The sequence below is a fragment of the Parasteatoda tepidariorum genome, chromosome 9 (genome assembly GCF_043381705.1).
Source record: "Parasteatoda tepidariorum isolate YZ-2023 chromosome 9, CAS_Ptep_4.0, whole genome shotgun sequence".
NCBI classification, from domain to species: Eukaryota; Metazoa; Arthropoda; class Arachnida; order Araneae; family Theridiidae; genus Parasteatoda; species Parasteatoda tepidariorum.
In genome coordinates this window covers 17,553,163-17,571,231 of record NC_092212.1, presented here as the reverse complement: position 1 = coordinate 17,571,231, position 18,069 = coordinate 17,553,163, and the positions used below count along the sequence as shown (strand labels likewise).

The 18,069-nt window shown below is 31.3% G+C and overlaps 1 protein-coding gene across 1 annotated transcript in view; it reads right to left on the bottom strand.

The window, feature by feature from the left end:
* Positions 1-17,902, bottom strand: part of LOC122272717 (cysteine-rich with EGF-like domain protein 2-B) — a gene marked incomplete in the record, with an annotated part of 45,967 nt that extends 28,065 nt beyond the window's left edge. Inside the window, 8 exon segments of the mRNA XM_071185379.1 lie at positions 1-148; positions 440-538; positions 3,304-3,408; positions 5,079-5,183; positions 6,298-6,417; positions 10,513-10,740; positions 13,648-13,752; positions 17,798-17,902. Of these exon segments, the coding sequence (XP_071041480.1) occupies positions 1-148; positions 440-538; positions 3,304-3,408; positions 5,079-5,183; positions 6,298-6,417; positions 10,513-10,738 (803 nt within the window).
* Between the last annotated feature and the right edge of the window lie 167 nt (positions 17,903-18,069).

Genomic DNA, 18,069 nt, shown 5'->3' with positions numbered 1-18,069 from the left:
ATCTTTTCACACAGACTTTTCTTGTCAGTCTCGGTTGGAGAACGCCCTTGGTACCCTTGTTGGCATCGACATTTATAGCTTCCAAAGGTGTTCTCACAGAGTGTTCCAGGTCCTGGACAGGCTTCAGTATTCAAGCATTCGTCGATGTCTAGAAAAATTAAATTAGTAACTCTATATCACTCGAAGGTAAAAACATTTTTCTTTTATTAGGAAAAGGTTTAACACACCATCATATGATTATCGAAAACTTGAACACATGTTTAATCAATTTATCTGTAGTGGTGGTTAAAATAATTTCGAGCTAAATTTATACATTCATAAATAGAAAGCATAAATTTTACTATCACTTGAAATATAAAAATGAAACTTTACGCAAATGTGAAAAATTTGGCTTTATAATTTATAGTATGAGATTTATTTTAATTAAAAATACTTTTACCTGTACAGTATCCTTCGTCATCTTTGTATCCTTTAGCACACAAGCACATTTTTCTTTTATTTTGGAATGAACATTTGGATTTGGGTCCACAATCACAAACTAAAATATAAGAAAATAACATAAATAAAATAAATAAATATACATAATATATACAACAATAATATATAATTTTATAAAAATTATAAACATACTGTTATACAAATCAAAAAATGTCGCGCTATCTCCTCATCATAAAATCTTCTATATGTAAGTTTGAAATTTTCCTTTTGTAATAATGATTAAGGATTAACTTTATAAAACTAAGAAGAAAAAAGGGGAAAAGGAATTAAAATTATCATTTAAGAAAACTGAACATTTGGCAGTTGGCATATACCTGTCATCCTGGGATGTGTTTTTTTCCGAAATATTATCATAACACGCGATGAAAATCTTCGGGAATTTCCGGAAGATTTCATTTTTATATTTAATGTCGTAACAAATTTTATACAGATTCACAATGTCTGAAATCAGAGATGTCTGAAATCAATGTGTACGTACACACACACACACACACACACACACACACACGCACGCACGCACGCACGCACGCACGCACGCACACACACACACACACACAGATATATATATAGGTGAATGTTGGCAATCACATAGTCGCTTTGGTAAATGCCTGAAATATATATTTGGTCTAGTTAAGAGCAACTGCCCAGTACGCCCTACAATGTGTTTTTAAGGTTCAGTGAGACTCCCCGGTATACATTTGCCCGGTATACCCTACAGTGATGTTTTTTTAAAATTAAGTGCCACTGTCCGGTATAGATTTAACCGGTACTCCCAACACTGATGTTTCTCCTAATCTGTCCTAGCCAGGTATTAAAATATTGAATAAATATAATAATAACAACGAATAGATTAATATCAAATCGGAAAAAAACAAATATTTTGGACATTCTCCAAAGCCACTATGTGATTGTTGACATTCACAGGTGAAAGTCGACATTCTTCTGATTTTGGTCATTCACGGAATACCAGCCAACATACCAGCCAACATACCAGCCAACTTGTGCGGTCACTGAAAAAGATTTTACTAAGTAGTAGTAAAGGAACAATTAAAATAAAATTAATAGGAAACAACTCCAAACTTTGGACCACTCACCTACCCTAATTATTAACATATTTACCAGATGGCGGCTATCCCATATATTTTGAGAGTCAGAAATCCGTGTGCGTCGAAAAAACGATATGTTTATTCAGAGAAAGTACGTTTTGAAGTCTGATTTTGTAACTTAAAATATCCTATGTAGTAATTAATTAGCATATTTGAGATCACTCTCTCTATAACCATTGAGATTGAGTCCTAGAACGCGAAGATCGATCAAAAGATATTCAGGGCTCTCCGTTTTTTATTTGAGCATCCCATTAGAGGCGGCAAGAAGACAAGCATTAAGGCAGATATTTCAACTCTTTATTTTAATTATTGTGGCTTTCATGAAAATTTATCTTCCTATGAAATTTGTATTGAATCTTCTTATATGTATTGAATCTTTGCGTGTATCTTCTTATAAAATATGTATGTATGCATCATATAGAGGTAAACATTCCTTTATATAAGGTTGGAAGTAATTTGAATGTGTGGGCACATATTTTTACTCAAAAATATACTGAATTAAGAATTATACATCAAAACATAATTATCGCTCTGTTACTAGAAAGTATTCATGAGAACGGGAGTTCGAATCCAGGGAGCCGAAAACTCCCTGTGTAGTAAATGGTGATTGGTGCACGTTAATTATGTCGGGTCACAAAGTACTCCATGTTCCCATTACAAGTTATACCCTTAGGGGTACTGATTTGGAGATTGATCGTTCTCTGGTTCAGGTCAAAATAAAATTGCGGGAGTGGCAGAAGTCGAATTCTTGGTCATAGATGGCGCCACTGAAAAACAAGAACAATCGCACCACCTCTGCCGTATGGGCAGACGACAACAACAACAACAACAACTGGAAAGTATTTGCATTTCCGTTCTTGAGAACTGGCCTGCCTACCACTATATTTAAAAGATGGGCAGACATTTTAAACCCAAAGCTTTTAGAATTTTTGGATTCCAACATTTTACAAGACTCACCACGAAAGAGCTGGTACAAAGTGGCTTTGAAAAAAGAACTTTTAAATCACTTATATGTAGTGGTATACAAAATAAGTTTAAATGATTAAAAATAGCACATTAAACACTAGCGTAGCTACCACCAGGAAAAAGTTTCACAAAAAGCGTAAAAAGTTGGCAGCCTTGAGAGAGAAATGGCAAAAAAGGAAAACACTTTTTTCAAACGTCACTGCATTTTGACATTTCTGAAATACTTTTGGTACAGGGGTTTAAAATAATAATTTTTACACGCTGATCAAATGTCAAAACCAAAATATGTCTCGACGCCAATGACAACAAAAAATATTTAAAAAAAAATACAACTTTTACATGCTGCCAAAAATTCTCTTGACCGTTTCTGGAGTTATAATAGAAACTACTTCCAGCCATCACTGGGATTCGAACCCGATTCACCGCATCGGGAGGCGTAATTTTGACCTGAACCAGAGAACAATCAGTCTTCAATTCAGTACCCCCAGAAGTATATTTCTTATAGAAATATGGAGAACTTTGTGACCCAACAGATGTAACTTGCACCAGTCATTATTTTTCGGTTGGCTGGATTCAAACTCCCGTTCTCACGAACGTAAGTGCAGTGTCTTAAACACATCCTGACTCTAGTAATACTTTAGTAGGCTAAGTGAATTCATTGTCTGGACAAAACTGTATTGCCACCAGTATTCTAAAAAAAAAGTAAATTCCAATTATTTGAGCACAAACTTACGGACACATTTCCCAGAATTTTCAGAAAAACCAGAATCGCAGAGACACTTAGAAAAGTTCCCGTTGCTATCGAAAGAACATTCGCCATTCGATCCACATTCGCATTCTGAAAAAATTTAAAAAAAGCTATAAAAATACAATGTTTTGCGTAACGAATAAGTTTAAATAAACGCTACTATCAGGACTAAAAGAGGTGTGAAATAGAGATACTGAAAGAGATGTGGTGTTCAAGGCAAAGAATACAGAAAAGGAGAAGTCTAGTTCTTCTAATGCATAACGAACGCGGGAAATTGCTCTATTCGGTACGTTATAGCAGAAAAACAGCTTACAGGGTGAGCAACGTACTCAGATTTAACAGAACATCATATGTATCAAGATCCAGCGCATGCGTATTAGAAGAAAAGTGACTGTTTGGAGGTACGTCACATGTGAACCGGTTGCACAAGCGTACATGGATGGTTGACTGAATATAAGCAATAACAAGCTTCCAAAAACCGGAAGAAATTTAGAAAACTTCCGGTGTATTCCTCCGCTTATGTTATACGCTTACGAGGCGATGTGTGAACAGGCTTAATATTCTGGAAAGTTTTATTATTGTGAATAGTGTTAGGATTTACGCGTGATTTTACCATTAAAAAGAGTTTCCTGTAATTTGTAAATTCTAAGTGATTGGGAGCCTAAAACAAATTTAAGAAAACATAATCACAACAGAAATAAAGTGTGTAGTTTGCCATGTTTTGAGTGATAATAAGTAAATAAATAAATAAAGATATTGAGGTGAAGAAATTGTTATTTTTAATAGCATTGCATAATATGGAAATTTATTTTTAAAAAAATTCTGACAAAAAAAAAAATCTGAAGCTCTCGAAAAGAAAATATTAAAAAAAGACCCATTTTAATGAGTAAAATAAATTCAAATTAAATATTTTAATTTAAAATATTTATAAGGTTTAAAAAAACCAAAAATTAAAACAAAACCATTGTAATACGATTGACTATATTTTTGGTACTGTACTTCAAATGTTACTTACATTTCTTGAATTATTGTTTAATTTTAAATAGGAAACGCTTAATAAAAATCCCTTAGGCCGAAAAAAAATATATTTAAAAAAAATTAAATAATTCAGTAAGTAAATTAAAATATAGCGTTGCAACACCACTTTTCGAACTTCTCATGTTACAATAACATTGAATTAAAATAACGGAACTCTAAATTGCTCTTGCAACAGAAAAAAAAACTGATAAGACAAATAACTTGGATTTAAGATGAAATGGGAACAAATAAATAGTATTAAAAAGTAATTATTAAAATGAGTGGTAATATTATGAATGATTGAGTTCATATAAACAATAACATGCTTCCTAAAATTAGAAAAAATTTAGAAAACTTCCGGTGTATCCTTACGCTTACAAGGTGATGTGTAAACAGGCTTAATATTCTAGAAATTTCTTTTATTGTGATTTTCGTTTAAATTTATACGTAATTTTACCATTCATAAGAGTTTGCGTAGTTCATAAATTCTAACAGGTCGCGAGCATAAAACAAATATAATAAAATTCTCTGACGTTTCCACATTGTCATTTGATATTTTCTTTTGATTCAAATGCAATTTAAGAATCTATTATTATTTCTGGTTTTAACAAAGGTTTTTAATTTTTTTTATTTATGGTTGCACGAATTTTTATAAATTTTTTAAAAAAATTACAAATTTAGACTTCAATGAAAAAAATGCTCATTAAATGGTCAGAAAGAAGAAGATATAAGAAATTATTTACTTTTGCATGTTCCAAAATCGTCAATATATCCCTTGAAACACTGACAAACTTTTTCACCTTTGTCTTCAAAAGTGCATGTTTTTGAATTATTTCCACAATCACATTCTAAAAAAGATATATATTTTTTTAAAAAAAGTATCACAAAACGTAATGATTTTTAAGATTCGAAGAAATATACATAAAAAAGTGTATCATAATTCGATATAACGAAGTTTCCTAGATATTTCAACATATTTTTTCAAAAATTATTAATGGTTGTAAAAGATAACACTCTGACTGTAAAAGAAATACTTTTTTTTATTGTTGTAGTAAAATAACAATTAAAGACAGGTTTTTTTGTTATTCATATCTATATCAGTCTTTTATGAACACTTATTAACAAAGAATCACTCAATCATTATTACTAGATATCAGTGATTTATGAGCTCTTATTAATAGAATACTAATCAATTTATTATTACTAGACATATGTAAATTATGAACAATCAATTATAAAATATTAATTAATCATTATTACTAGATATCAGTCATTTGTGAACATTAACTGACAAAATTCCAATCAATTTATTCCTACTAGTTACAGTCATTTGTGAACAAACATTAATAAATTATTAAATAATCATTATTAACAGACCTCAGTAATTTATGAACCATTACTAATAATTTGGATCACCATTACTAATGGATATTTGTCATTTATGAAATATTATTAATAAAATATCAATCATTTGTTATTACTGGATATCGGTCATTTATAAACCATAATTTGGATAATTTTTTCCACTTGTGAGTGCAACAGGACATGGATAATTTAAAAAGAAAATAAAATGAAAACATTGTATTATATGAGCGCGAATTTTTCAAAGTTATGTGTTTGTAACAGGATAAATTGAAGATTAAAATATGTACAATAAAAAAAATATATGCCAATTAAGTTAATACCAATCATTGCAAAATTCATTAAAAATCCGTCTTTTTTCACAGGTTTCAACTATATTGTTCCTCCTAAAAACTACTAAAAAATTTTTTTAAATTTAATACAGTTAACATTTTTATTTAATATTTTTTTAAATTTTATAAGTATAATTGGTCAATTTCTTATATTTCGCTCATAGATGTTAGGTAATTATTTTTATGAATTTAAAGTATTTTAATCATTTTTCATACAAGTTATACATACAATATTTTTCTGATGATGCTTTATAACAAAGAAGTATACCTAGGCATTTATCCGCTTTAGGACTATAAGCATATCCTTCAGTACATTGGCATACTTTTTTTCCAAGTACGAAATCACATCTCTCCCATTCAGTTTTTAAATCATCACCGCAACTGCATTCTAAAAATATAAGATAAAAAAAATCATCAGCTCTTCAGGAGAGGGGAATAGTGTGGACATGGGGCTACTAGTATAGAAAAACGGTTGACTTCTGTTATTTATAATTCGAAATTTCTCTGCAAATTTTGCAAAGTAGAAAAACTGTATTACGCTTTTATAAATCAAGCTACAAGATAACATGGATCAGGTACATACATCAAATAAAAAGATAACGTGTATCAGTTACATATATGAAGTTAAGTTATAACATGTATCAGATGCATGTATCAAGCTACAAGATAACATGTATCAGTTGTGTGTATCAAATTACAAGATAACATGTCTTACGTGTTAGCGAGAGCTTAATTTGAGCAATGATACGTAGGAAACAGATATCAACTAAAAATATTTATTTGTACACAATCCAGAAGTCAAGTAAATAGGAATAAAATGGAAATTACGAATGAATGATTCGAGCGTCTGAACGACGCGGTGTTTGTAAACAGACTGATCAGATGAGTCTCGGCGATGGCGTTGCCAGATCTTAGTGTCTGAAAGTTACAGTTACATATTCTCACATTAGGTGCATATATCAAGAAGATAACATGTATCAGCTGCATACATCAAGTTACAAAGTAACACGTAACAGTTGCATACATTAATTTGCATCAAATGCATATATCAGTTGCGTATATCAATTTACATCAAATACATATATTAGTTATTAGACAAAGAACTACAATGTTAAGCACCATATTAAAAAATTAAAGAATCTTACGGTATAAAAGTTCTTTTTTATTTTTTGATTTAATAGCGACTTCAGACGTTTTTGGTAATAGGAGTTATTGTGCATGTTGTATGCTTATTGCAGATTTTATAATCATTTTCGTTTAGCCTTTCTTTAATGAATCGACAACACGAGCCCAGTGTTGTCTCATACTGTTGAGGCAAGCTTGGATGTGTTAACATTACTAGGGTCCCTCAGATTCCTAGAAATATTTATGGCTGTTTGTAAATTCATGCTTGCAAGAATTTTCTTGATGATTAGTGCTTGAAGGGATGCCACTGCTTACAGAAAATGTAAGGAGTCGTAAAAACTCAATTCATTATTATTTTTTTAAACTATTTAGCTATTCAATCGTAACTATCACAATTGTAAATTATTCCTGTATAAAGCGAACAAAATTTTTGTATTTTTTTTCAATAGGATACTGAAAGGTATATGCTAGAAATTTTTTTTTTAATTATAATCTCGTTTAATAGGTTTTTACTTTTTATTAGTTGCCAACTTTATACAGCTATAACCACCCGTAGTATCCCTGCGGCTAAAAGTATTTCATAATTATTTTTTTAGGAGTAAAAAAGAAATAAACTGGTATTTAAACGATTTTTTTTTATAGTCTTATTAAAAGACGGGATTTACTTAGCACTAACTAATTTGCATGCTAATGTGCTAACTAATTCGCTAATTTTGGTTATGAAAACATACTCAAAGCTAATGCATATAAGTTATGTTTAAATTAAAGTGGAAGCAAAACTATTTCCGTGACATTAGTTTGACCTCTTCGAAGCGGGATGCATGTAACTAACCTTTAAAACCACAGAATCTGAAAAAAGATTTTGAGTGCGTTGATTGGATTTCGCGGCAACGTGATCTGTGATGTATTTCATTTTGCTATACTTGCTATTTTAAGCACAGAGTGATTTTATACTAAAGCTGCTCTTTCAAACTTGAAAGGTCAGTTTTTTAGTCTGAGAAACTGCCTTCTTTATTTATAAATGAAATAGAAATTATTACCTTTAAAAGCGATGTTCGAAATTTTGAAAATTGCAGCAAGTGGGTAAAAGAATTTGGGGAACAGACAAATACAAAATGAATTTCCAGAACTTCGAAACCTCACGGATAAAGATTTTTTGTTGAAAAGAAATAGTTTTAGTTATTAAACGAAATTCTGTATTTAATTTTCATTGGAAACGCGTTATTTGTTACATTTATAACTATCACATGCATGAATTCTTATGAAGCTAATATCAATTTAATTTATTGAATAACTTTGAAGTCTGAGTTTAAATGCCTTGCTAAATTCTTATATTTACTATGAAATGAAAACTAAATTGTTTTAAATTGACATTTATCGAATTGAAATAATATTTTATTTATTTAGTGTGGATTACTAAAATTAAATTAATAAGTTTTAAATTTTATATTCTATTTATCGTGACAATTTGTTTTAATAAAGTGAAACTAAGAGATCCGCATTTAATCTACCTACTTATAACTTGCTTTGAATGTTTTCTTGTGTCTGTTAAATGTTTTTAGTACCGAAATACTATTATTTGACATTAAGGAAATCGAGCAAATGTCCTTAAAGATGTTTATTATATTAATTTTTCATGCATAGCTCCCTTCAAAATCAAACTGAATGATTTTGATTTGTTCTCTAAATTAATACAATGAGTGACGGGCGAATAAATTCGCAAAAATGTCCACCCTTTTAATTATAATATATTTCTACTGCATTTTGAATTTCTTTTAATTATTTAATTGCAGGAAATTATTTGTTTGTCACTATAGTGTGTTTATAAAAGTACCGCAGAAAGAACGTAAAAGAAGTGTCTAAAAGCAACAATATCTATTGGCGATCGAAATGGGCTACAGGTGGCGTAGAGCAGAACTCTCTACCTATGGCAACACTTCGCACGCTTTCAGAGTCACAGGAGAATGAAGTATGTTGGTTTTTGCCGGGATAGCCTGGTCGGTAGGGCGCTGGGCCCATATCCAAGAGGTCGTGGGTTCGATCCTCGCCGGCCGAAGACTCCCCGTGTAGTAAATGGTGACTGATGCACGTTAAATCTGTTGAGTCTCAAAGTCCTCCATGTTCCCACAACAAATCAATACATCTGGGGTTACTGATCCAGGAGTTTCCTTGTCTTCTGGATTGGTTCAAAATTACAAGGCTACGGAGTTGAACGTAAGTAGTCGTAAACCCATGAAATTGGGTCGGCTGTTCAACGACGGTTATAAAAGTATGTTGGTTTCTGTCTTGATTTTTAAATAGATTAAAAACTTTTTAAACTAGAATACTATTTGGAAATGAAAATTACTTTTGAACATAATTCTAAAAGAAAGCGTTTAAGAACTTTTAAAAAAGTGTTTTTGTAAATTAAATACGATAAATAAAGAAGGGGGAAATGTAGTACATTCCTATACTACTAAGAAGAGAAGGAAAGGGAAGGGTCAAGATACAGAACCAGTCATGGTACCTCCCCAGATAGCGTATTCGAGTGTTGCGATCGCAATAAAAGCAAAGCTGGACAAAAATGAAATATCAGCAGAACAAATTACGGAGAAACAATTAAGGGGGGGGAGCTCCAAAAAGACTTAACAGAAGGCGTTGTCAAGAAATCCAATCAGCGCACTCAAAATCTATCTTCATATTCTGATTGTAAAGGTTGGTTACGGCATTGTCGCGTCATTCTTCTGACAAACAGGGTAGGAAAGATAAAACTTTTAGAGTATTTCTTGTTGTCTATGCAGTTTATAAGAGGTCATTATGATAATAAAAGTTCGATTAATTTAATTCACCATTACACAGTTGAAACTAAAAATTTTAGTTACTTTTTGAACAGTGGTTTTAATTCCTATGTTAATTCTGCGCCTCTACACATCACTTTTCATTCTTTATAATGTATATGATTATGTTGTGATTTTATGTTTCTCTGTCATTCCTTATTTTTACGTCATCAAGGCACACTTTTATACATTTTCTACTGTCATCATATCAGATGAATCGGTCAGGGCTTCCGAGATACGCGATCTATTGTCCAAAAAAATAGTTATTACATTAAAAACTGAAGTTATAATTACAGTGATAGCAAAAATAAGCCTGTTAAATTGGCTATTTAAGCTTCCCGTTTTTTTCCATCCTGATTTTGATTCTGTACGAATGCATTAAGGACTTGCCCGTCTAGAACAGGTTAACCCTTTGCTTTTTCGGCCGGTACAATAAGTGAACCAGAATGGCTTCATCAGGCTGAGAGGATGTCATCAGAGAATGAACAATTTCCAGACCTATGCTTTCGTGGAAAATCTAAATACTGAAAAGAAAGACTTACTTTTACAGGATTTATCGTCGCTGTCGTACGTCTGTTGAGCAGCTTTGCACTGGCAGTAAGCTCTTTGGGTACGGCTATCATATTGGCAGGTGACGTCATCACCACAAAGCTTGTTTTCACATTCATAGATGGTCTCACAGTATGGTCCACCCGTGCCTGTCAAACACACGCAGATGTCCTGCAAGCAACGTGCTCCGTTTGCGCATGCGTGTTTGTCATCGCACATAGCTGAAAATCAAGGTGTAAATTTGGCAATATTAGCCTGTTAACAATGTAGGAAAAGTTGTTTTCTAAAAATCAGAATAAATACAGAAGTGCAAAATTTTCCCCACAAATTTAAAATGGTAAAAAAAGGATTTAATTTAAGATTTAGAAAATAATTTGGACATTTAGATGTTTTATAAGACACCGAGACATTTTAATAATTTAAAGATCTTTAGGGTACGATGTAATATTTTGAAGTACTTGTGAAATTTCTTGAAAAACGTTTGATTTTTGGAGAGTTATTTTTCTATCATTTTTAATAATGTGGACTCTCAGAATGACAGGTCAAATAAATATAACATAATCTATAATTAATTACAATCTGATTATCTAATTTTATTGTGTTATTTGATTTTCATAATAATTATTTAGAACTTCCAGGTTACAGGTCAAATAAATATAACATAATCTATAATTTATAATAACCTGTAATTATAATCTGTAATTAAGATCTAGTTTGACTGTGTAATTTGATTTTCATAAAGATTATGATTGCTGTAAAAAATAAAAAACGATGAGTAGTTTATCTATGACCTGCCAACATACACTATAAAAATTAACGTAAGCAACAAGAAATTCAAAATTGAGGTGTCTGCTCCTAAAATGGTAGCAAATAATTTACACCACAGTGGTGTAAAGTATTCATAACATTCAGCATATTTTCATAGATAAAGATAATAATTGTTGATAGACGACCTTTTCTAAAGTAACGAAGTAGATAAATTGTTATTATTGTAATATTGTCTCTTTACATGCAAACGAAATTGTATATCCAAGCAGGTAAAGCATGATTCGAAAATTCTGAAATCTATAATTATTAATACTTTTATGTAAAATAATCTTATAAAAACCAAAAAGAGGTGAGTACCATATCTATGACCTTTTAACATACAAAATGAAAATCAACGTAAGCAACAAGAAATTCAAAATTGAGGTGTCAACACCTAAAATGGTAGCAAATACTTTGCACCACAGTTGCCTGGTAAAGCAGCATAAATAAGTCTTGGTTCATGGTGTTTCACAACATTAAGAAACCTGGATTATTAAATGCGTGATGCCGAAACACTGAAAATGTTAGACACTATTTCGTGTAAAGTAGCTAACGCCATTTTCATTATTCAGCAACTCTAAAAGTATCACTGAATCTTTAATAGTATCTTTCAGTAGTACTGAATGATGTGACACACATAAAATTTATTTTTACGATACAATGTAAAGTAAGAATTATTCGTTTATGATACTTGGATATTTAAAATAATATCAGTTTATTATTAAAATCTACACAGCATCCCGAGTAGCAAAATAACTTGGCCCTCATTGGACTAATATTCACGAATCTTGGCTTAATAAGGATTCAAAGTTCGTTATTTTTCCGATAGTGGTCCTATATAGAATTGTCCTATTCACTTGATATTTTACAGCCACTTGACAATCCATATCGGCCCTAAATAGAGTTGTCGGGTTCTCCCGATATTTTATAGTCATTATTCGGCCAACATAAGCCCTATATTGGTTGTATATAGACCAATAGTGGCCCAGTATGGGACCAATATTAAAAAATCTAGACATCCCAATTTTGGTCTCTCGAAGTATGTTCATATAGGACCGATAACAAGCCAATTTTGAGCCCAACTAGGGTCAAGGCAACGGGATGGAGAGAATAATGAGATAAATTCGAAAAAAGCTCAACAAAACAGAAGCGAATAAAAATTAAATATAATAAAAATATTTAAAGCAATTGTCAGATTTATGTAAATCTTCGTATGAGAACATAATTGAGGTGGAAAATGTCAAAAAAGGGTAACACTTTTACGAAAATATGTTTTTAGTTGTTTTTGGAATATCAATCACCGATTATCATATACAGGTTAATTTTTTAGACTGCCCAAAGAAGAGAATCCAACAGCTAGGAAATATTTAAAACAATCTTTCCACAACTGACACATTTTTTTCCTCGAAAGTGCAGATTTGTAACAAACCCCTTTTTAACATTGACCGCTTCAATTGTCTTCATTATGCAAGTAAACACCTGCATGATTTCTATGACAATTAACTTCTGTTTCGGTGGAATGTTCAGCAGCATGCGAGACATCAATAATTCGCTTTCATGTGATCGATTAATCGATCGTTGTCATCTGACGGTTCCAAAAGGTACGCCAAAACATGTGGAAAAAAAACGTAGCAACAAAAGCGAGACAGTTGCTAAAAAAAATTGCGATCGCTGAAAGGCGATCACAGTAGGTTACCCATTGGCAAAATGGTTGTTGTCTAATTTAGAATGAGTACTGAATTTTTTTTATCTCCTCTATTTGTGATATTTACCTGAATTAGTATTGAGAACGATCCAGTTTAACTGTAAGTTAGAATTTTTGATTCTTAATTAAAAGAATAAAACTTTCGTTCAACTGATGAAATCTCTTATTCTCAATTTAAGAGGAATTTATGGGATCTTTCTGATCCCATATCTCAAAAATAAACTCACCAACTTAATGCATAGCAAAATTAAAAGTGAAAAAAAGAATTCTAAAAAAATTATCAAACAGCAGCAATCGCCATAGCAGCGCATGCAATGACGAAGCATGCGCACTGTTTACTATAACTCTTGAAGACAGCTGAAAAGTGTGATGACGTCCAAATAAGGAGCAATCACCCTCAAACCCTAAACAACACCCATTTGGCCAATGGACAATAATTTAAAAGAGCAAATGCATCCAATATTGATGTGAGCTTTCTGAATCACATAGTACATTTATCATCCTCTTTGTTTTTGTAAATATATGGCTCATCACCATGTTGTATAAAAATATGATTCCCAATTAAAATGTTACATAAAAACACAGATTCGATGGAGAAAATAAGTAAATTACTTACGTGTACAGATACTATAATTTCCTGCTTTAAATCCAGGTTCACATGTACAAACTTTCTTACCATCTTTAAATTTGCAGTCTTTTGAATGACTGCCACAATCACATTCTGAAATTTTAACGAGTACCTTAAATATTCATTTATGAATGAACATTCAACTATAAGGGACTACAAAAGATCGTTGTATACAAGAACATTATCTTAGATCATATGTAAGCAAATACAAAAAATGATAATAACAATGATTTCTATCCGTAAGTTAAGCTAAATCAGAGGATTCCAGAAACAGACGCCATCGATAATAAAAGGAATCTTTACTATTTATCACAACATCTGACGTATGCAGTTCTCTCGAAAAATGTTTCTTTGTAGTGGCAACATTTCCATGTCCGAATCATAGCTCTAAAGTTAAAAAAAAATAAGACTGAGGGAAAAAAATTATTGCATTTATAACAATACTTGATCTTACCCAACCCGAGGATTTCAAATTTGTAATGAGTTTTATTCCGAAAGCTACAGATTTTCTTTGTTTTTAAAATTGTATTTTTAGTTAAATTTATTTCTTCGTCTGATTGTACAAGTTTATAAAGAACTTAAAGGATTGTATAGATACATGTACGCTTGTGCCTATACGTATAATGGGTATAAAACATAACACTTAAGCTGAAAAACATATGACCTTAACATATTGCGTCATAAACGGTAATGAAACGCCCACTTCTTACAATACTCTCTGCAGCAGAGAAATGACCATTTTGCCAACTTCAGTAATTAATAGGTTTNGACTTACTTTTACAGGATTTATCATAGCTGTCGTACGTCTGTTGTGCAGAATTGCACTGGCAGTAAGCTCTTTGGGTATGGCTATCATATTGGCAGGTGACGTCATCACCACAAAGCTTGTCTTCACATTCATAGACTCTCTCACAGTATGGTCCACCCGTGCCTGTCAAACACACGCAGATGTCCTGCAAGCAACGTGCTCCGTTTGCGCATGCGTGTTTGTCATCGCACATGGCTGAAAATAAAGGTGCATATTTAGCAATATTAGCCTGTTAACAATGTAGGAAAAGTAGTTTTTAAAAATCAGAGTAAATACCGAAGTACAAAATTCTCCCTACAAATTTAAAATGGTAATAAAAGGATTTAATTTAAGATTTAGAAAAGAATTTGGACATTTTGATGTTTTATAAGACACCAAGACATTTTAATAATTTAAAGATCTTTACACAGGTACGATGTAATATTTTTAAGTGCTTGTGAAATTCTTTTAAAAACGCTTGATTTTTGGAGAGTTATTTTTCTATCACTTTTAATAATGTGGACTCTCAGATTGACAGGTCTAATAAATATAATATAATCTATAATTAATTACAGTCTGATTATCTAATTTTATTGCATTATTTGATTTTCATAATAATTATTTAGAACTTCCAGGCTGATTGGTCTAATAAATGTAACATCTATAATTTATTTACTATCTGATTATCTAATTTTATTGTGTTATTTGATTTTCATAATACAGAACTTCCAGGTTGATTGGTCAAATAAATGTAACATAATCTATAATTACAAACTGATTATCTAATTTTATTGTGTTATTTGATTTTCATAATAATTATTTAGAACTTCCAGGTTGAGTGATCAAATAAATGTAACTTAATCTATAATTAATTACAAACTAATTATCTAATTTTATTGTGTTATTTGATTTTCATAATAATTATTTAGAACTTCCAGGTTGAGTGGTCAAATAAATGTAACATAATCTATAATTAATTACAAACTAATTATCTAATCAGACAGCCCTATATAGAGTTGTCGGGTTCACCCGATATTTTATAGTCATTATTCGGCCAACATAAGCCCTATATACCAATATCGGCCCCATATGGAAGCAATATGCCCCATATGGAAGCAATTCTGATTCTTAATTAAAACAATAAAAACAACAAAAAATATCGTTCAAATGATGAATTTCTCTTTTATTCACAACTCAAGAAGAATTTATGGGATCTCTCTAGTCCCATATCTCAAAAATTAACTCAACAACTTCTAAAAAAAATTATCAAACAGCAGCAGTCGCCATAGCAACGCATGCACACTGTTTACTACTACTCTTGAACACAGTTAAAAAGTGTGATGTCCTAATAAGGAGCGCTCACCATTTACTCTAAACAACACCCATTTAGCCAATGGGTAATAATTTATAAGAGCGAATGCATCCAATATTGATGTGAGCTTTCTGAATTACATAGTACTTTTCTCTTTCTGTTTGTTTTTATAAATATACGGTGTATCACCATGTTGTATAAAAAATATGATTTCCAATTAAAATGTTATATAAAAACACAGATTCGATGGAGAAAATAAGTAAACTACTTACGTGTACAGATACTATAATTTCCTGCTTTGAATCCAGGTTCACATGTACAAACTTTCTTACCATCTTCAAATTTGCAGTCTTTTGAATGACTGCCACAATCACATTCTGAAATTTTTACGAGTACCTTAAATATTCATTTATGAATGAACATTCAACTATAAGAGACTATAAAAGATCGTTGTATACAAGAACATTATCTTAGATCATATGTAAGCAAATACAAAAAAATGATAATAACAATGATTTCTATTCTATGTAAGTTAAGCTAAATCAGATGATTCCAGACACAGACGCCATCGATAATAAAAGGAATCTTTACTATTTATCATAACATCTAACGTATACAGTCCTCTCGAAAAAATGTTTCTTTGTAGTGGCAACATTTCCATGTCCGAATCTTAGCTCTAAAGTTAAAAAAAAATAAGACTGAGGGAAATTTTTTTATTGCATTTATAACAAAACTTGATCTTACCTAATCCGAGGATTTCAAAATTGTAATGAGTTTTATTCCGAAAACTACAGATTTTCTTTGTTTTTAAAATTGTATTTTTAGTTAAATTTATTTCTTCGTCTGATTGTACAAGTTTATAAAGAACGTAAAGGATTGTATAGATACATGTACGCTTGTGCATATACGTATAATGGGTATAAAACATAACACTTAAGCTGAAAAACATATGACCTTAACATATTGCGTCATAAACGGTAATGAAACGCCCACTTCTTACAATACTCTCTGCAGCAGAGAAATGACCATTTTGCCAACTTCAGTAATTAATAGGTTTAATCGAATTCACACGCATTGTACATTTAATTAATTAATTAATTTCATTACATTATTATTAAGTTTAGATGGCAATACATTTTTAGGCTTCTTCTTTAATTCATATCAATTAATAATCTGAATTTGATGCAAAAGAACTTTATTCAGCGAATATTTTTTTAAAAATGTTCTTCCGAGACGTGGTGCTCAGGAGGTAGAGCGGTCGACTTCCAATGAAGTGAACCGGATTCGAATCCCAGCAATAGCTGGTCGATATGCACCCAGCTCGCACCGACTACAGTGCTGACGCAAAATATCGTCAGTGGTAGACAGATCATGGGCTAGGTTAGAGTTCCCTTGCCATCAGGTTAACCGTGGGATGTTTTCGTTGTTTTTCTCTCCATGTAACGCAAATGCGGGTTAGTCCTCCAAGAAGATATATTTCTCCTAATACTTGATCCAGGAATTTCATTGTCTTCTGGATTGTGTTCAAAATTACAAGTCTATAGAGTTGAACATTAGTACAAAACATTGGGGCGGCTGTTCAATAACGGTTATAATAAAATATATATTCTTCCTAAAGCTAAGTGTGGATGAAGGACTAAGTTTCCTGCAAAATGCTTCTCTGCCAAGTATTTCGATTTCTTCACTTTAGACTCCATGTTCTTCCATCCGTTCACATTAGACTCTACGTCTACTCCGCTCCTTCGCGTGTCTAGAACAACTTATTTAAATGAAAGAAATAAAATTATATAGTTTTGTAATGTTGGTCCCAACTATAAATTATTTTTTTTCGATGTTTACAATCAAAACCATTGGACGGAGAAAAGTGTGCTCACATTTAAAATATAAATTGTGTTATCAGTTTTGCTTATTTTGAGAGAATGCATATCTAATTAAAATATCTAGTTTAGATATTTGATTTACATATTCTACCTATTCTTAAATTACATTTTATATAATGACTTATCTCAAAACATGAAATAAAAAGGAAAATGCATTACTTTCACAGATGCCATTCAGTTCGTTATACCCTGGATTACAAAAACATTCTTTAACACCGTTTTTGAAAACACAACCTTTAGATCCTTTACCACATTTGCAATCTGTAAAGAGATGGATAAATTACATAAGTGGAAGTGAATCCTGTAAAAAATTGGAATATTACCTAATTAAAAACTTTGTTTAAAAATATATGAATTAAAAATAACTGTTGACAAGTTTCAAGCACTCAATATATATATATATATAGTTGCTAAAAAAAATTGCGATCGCT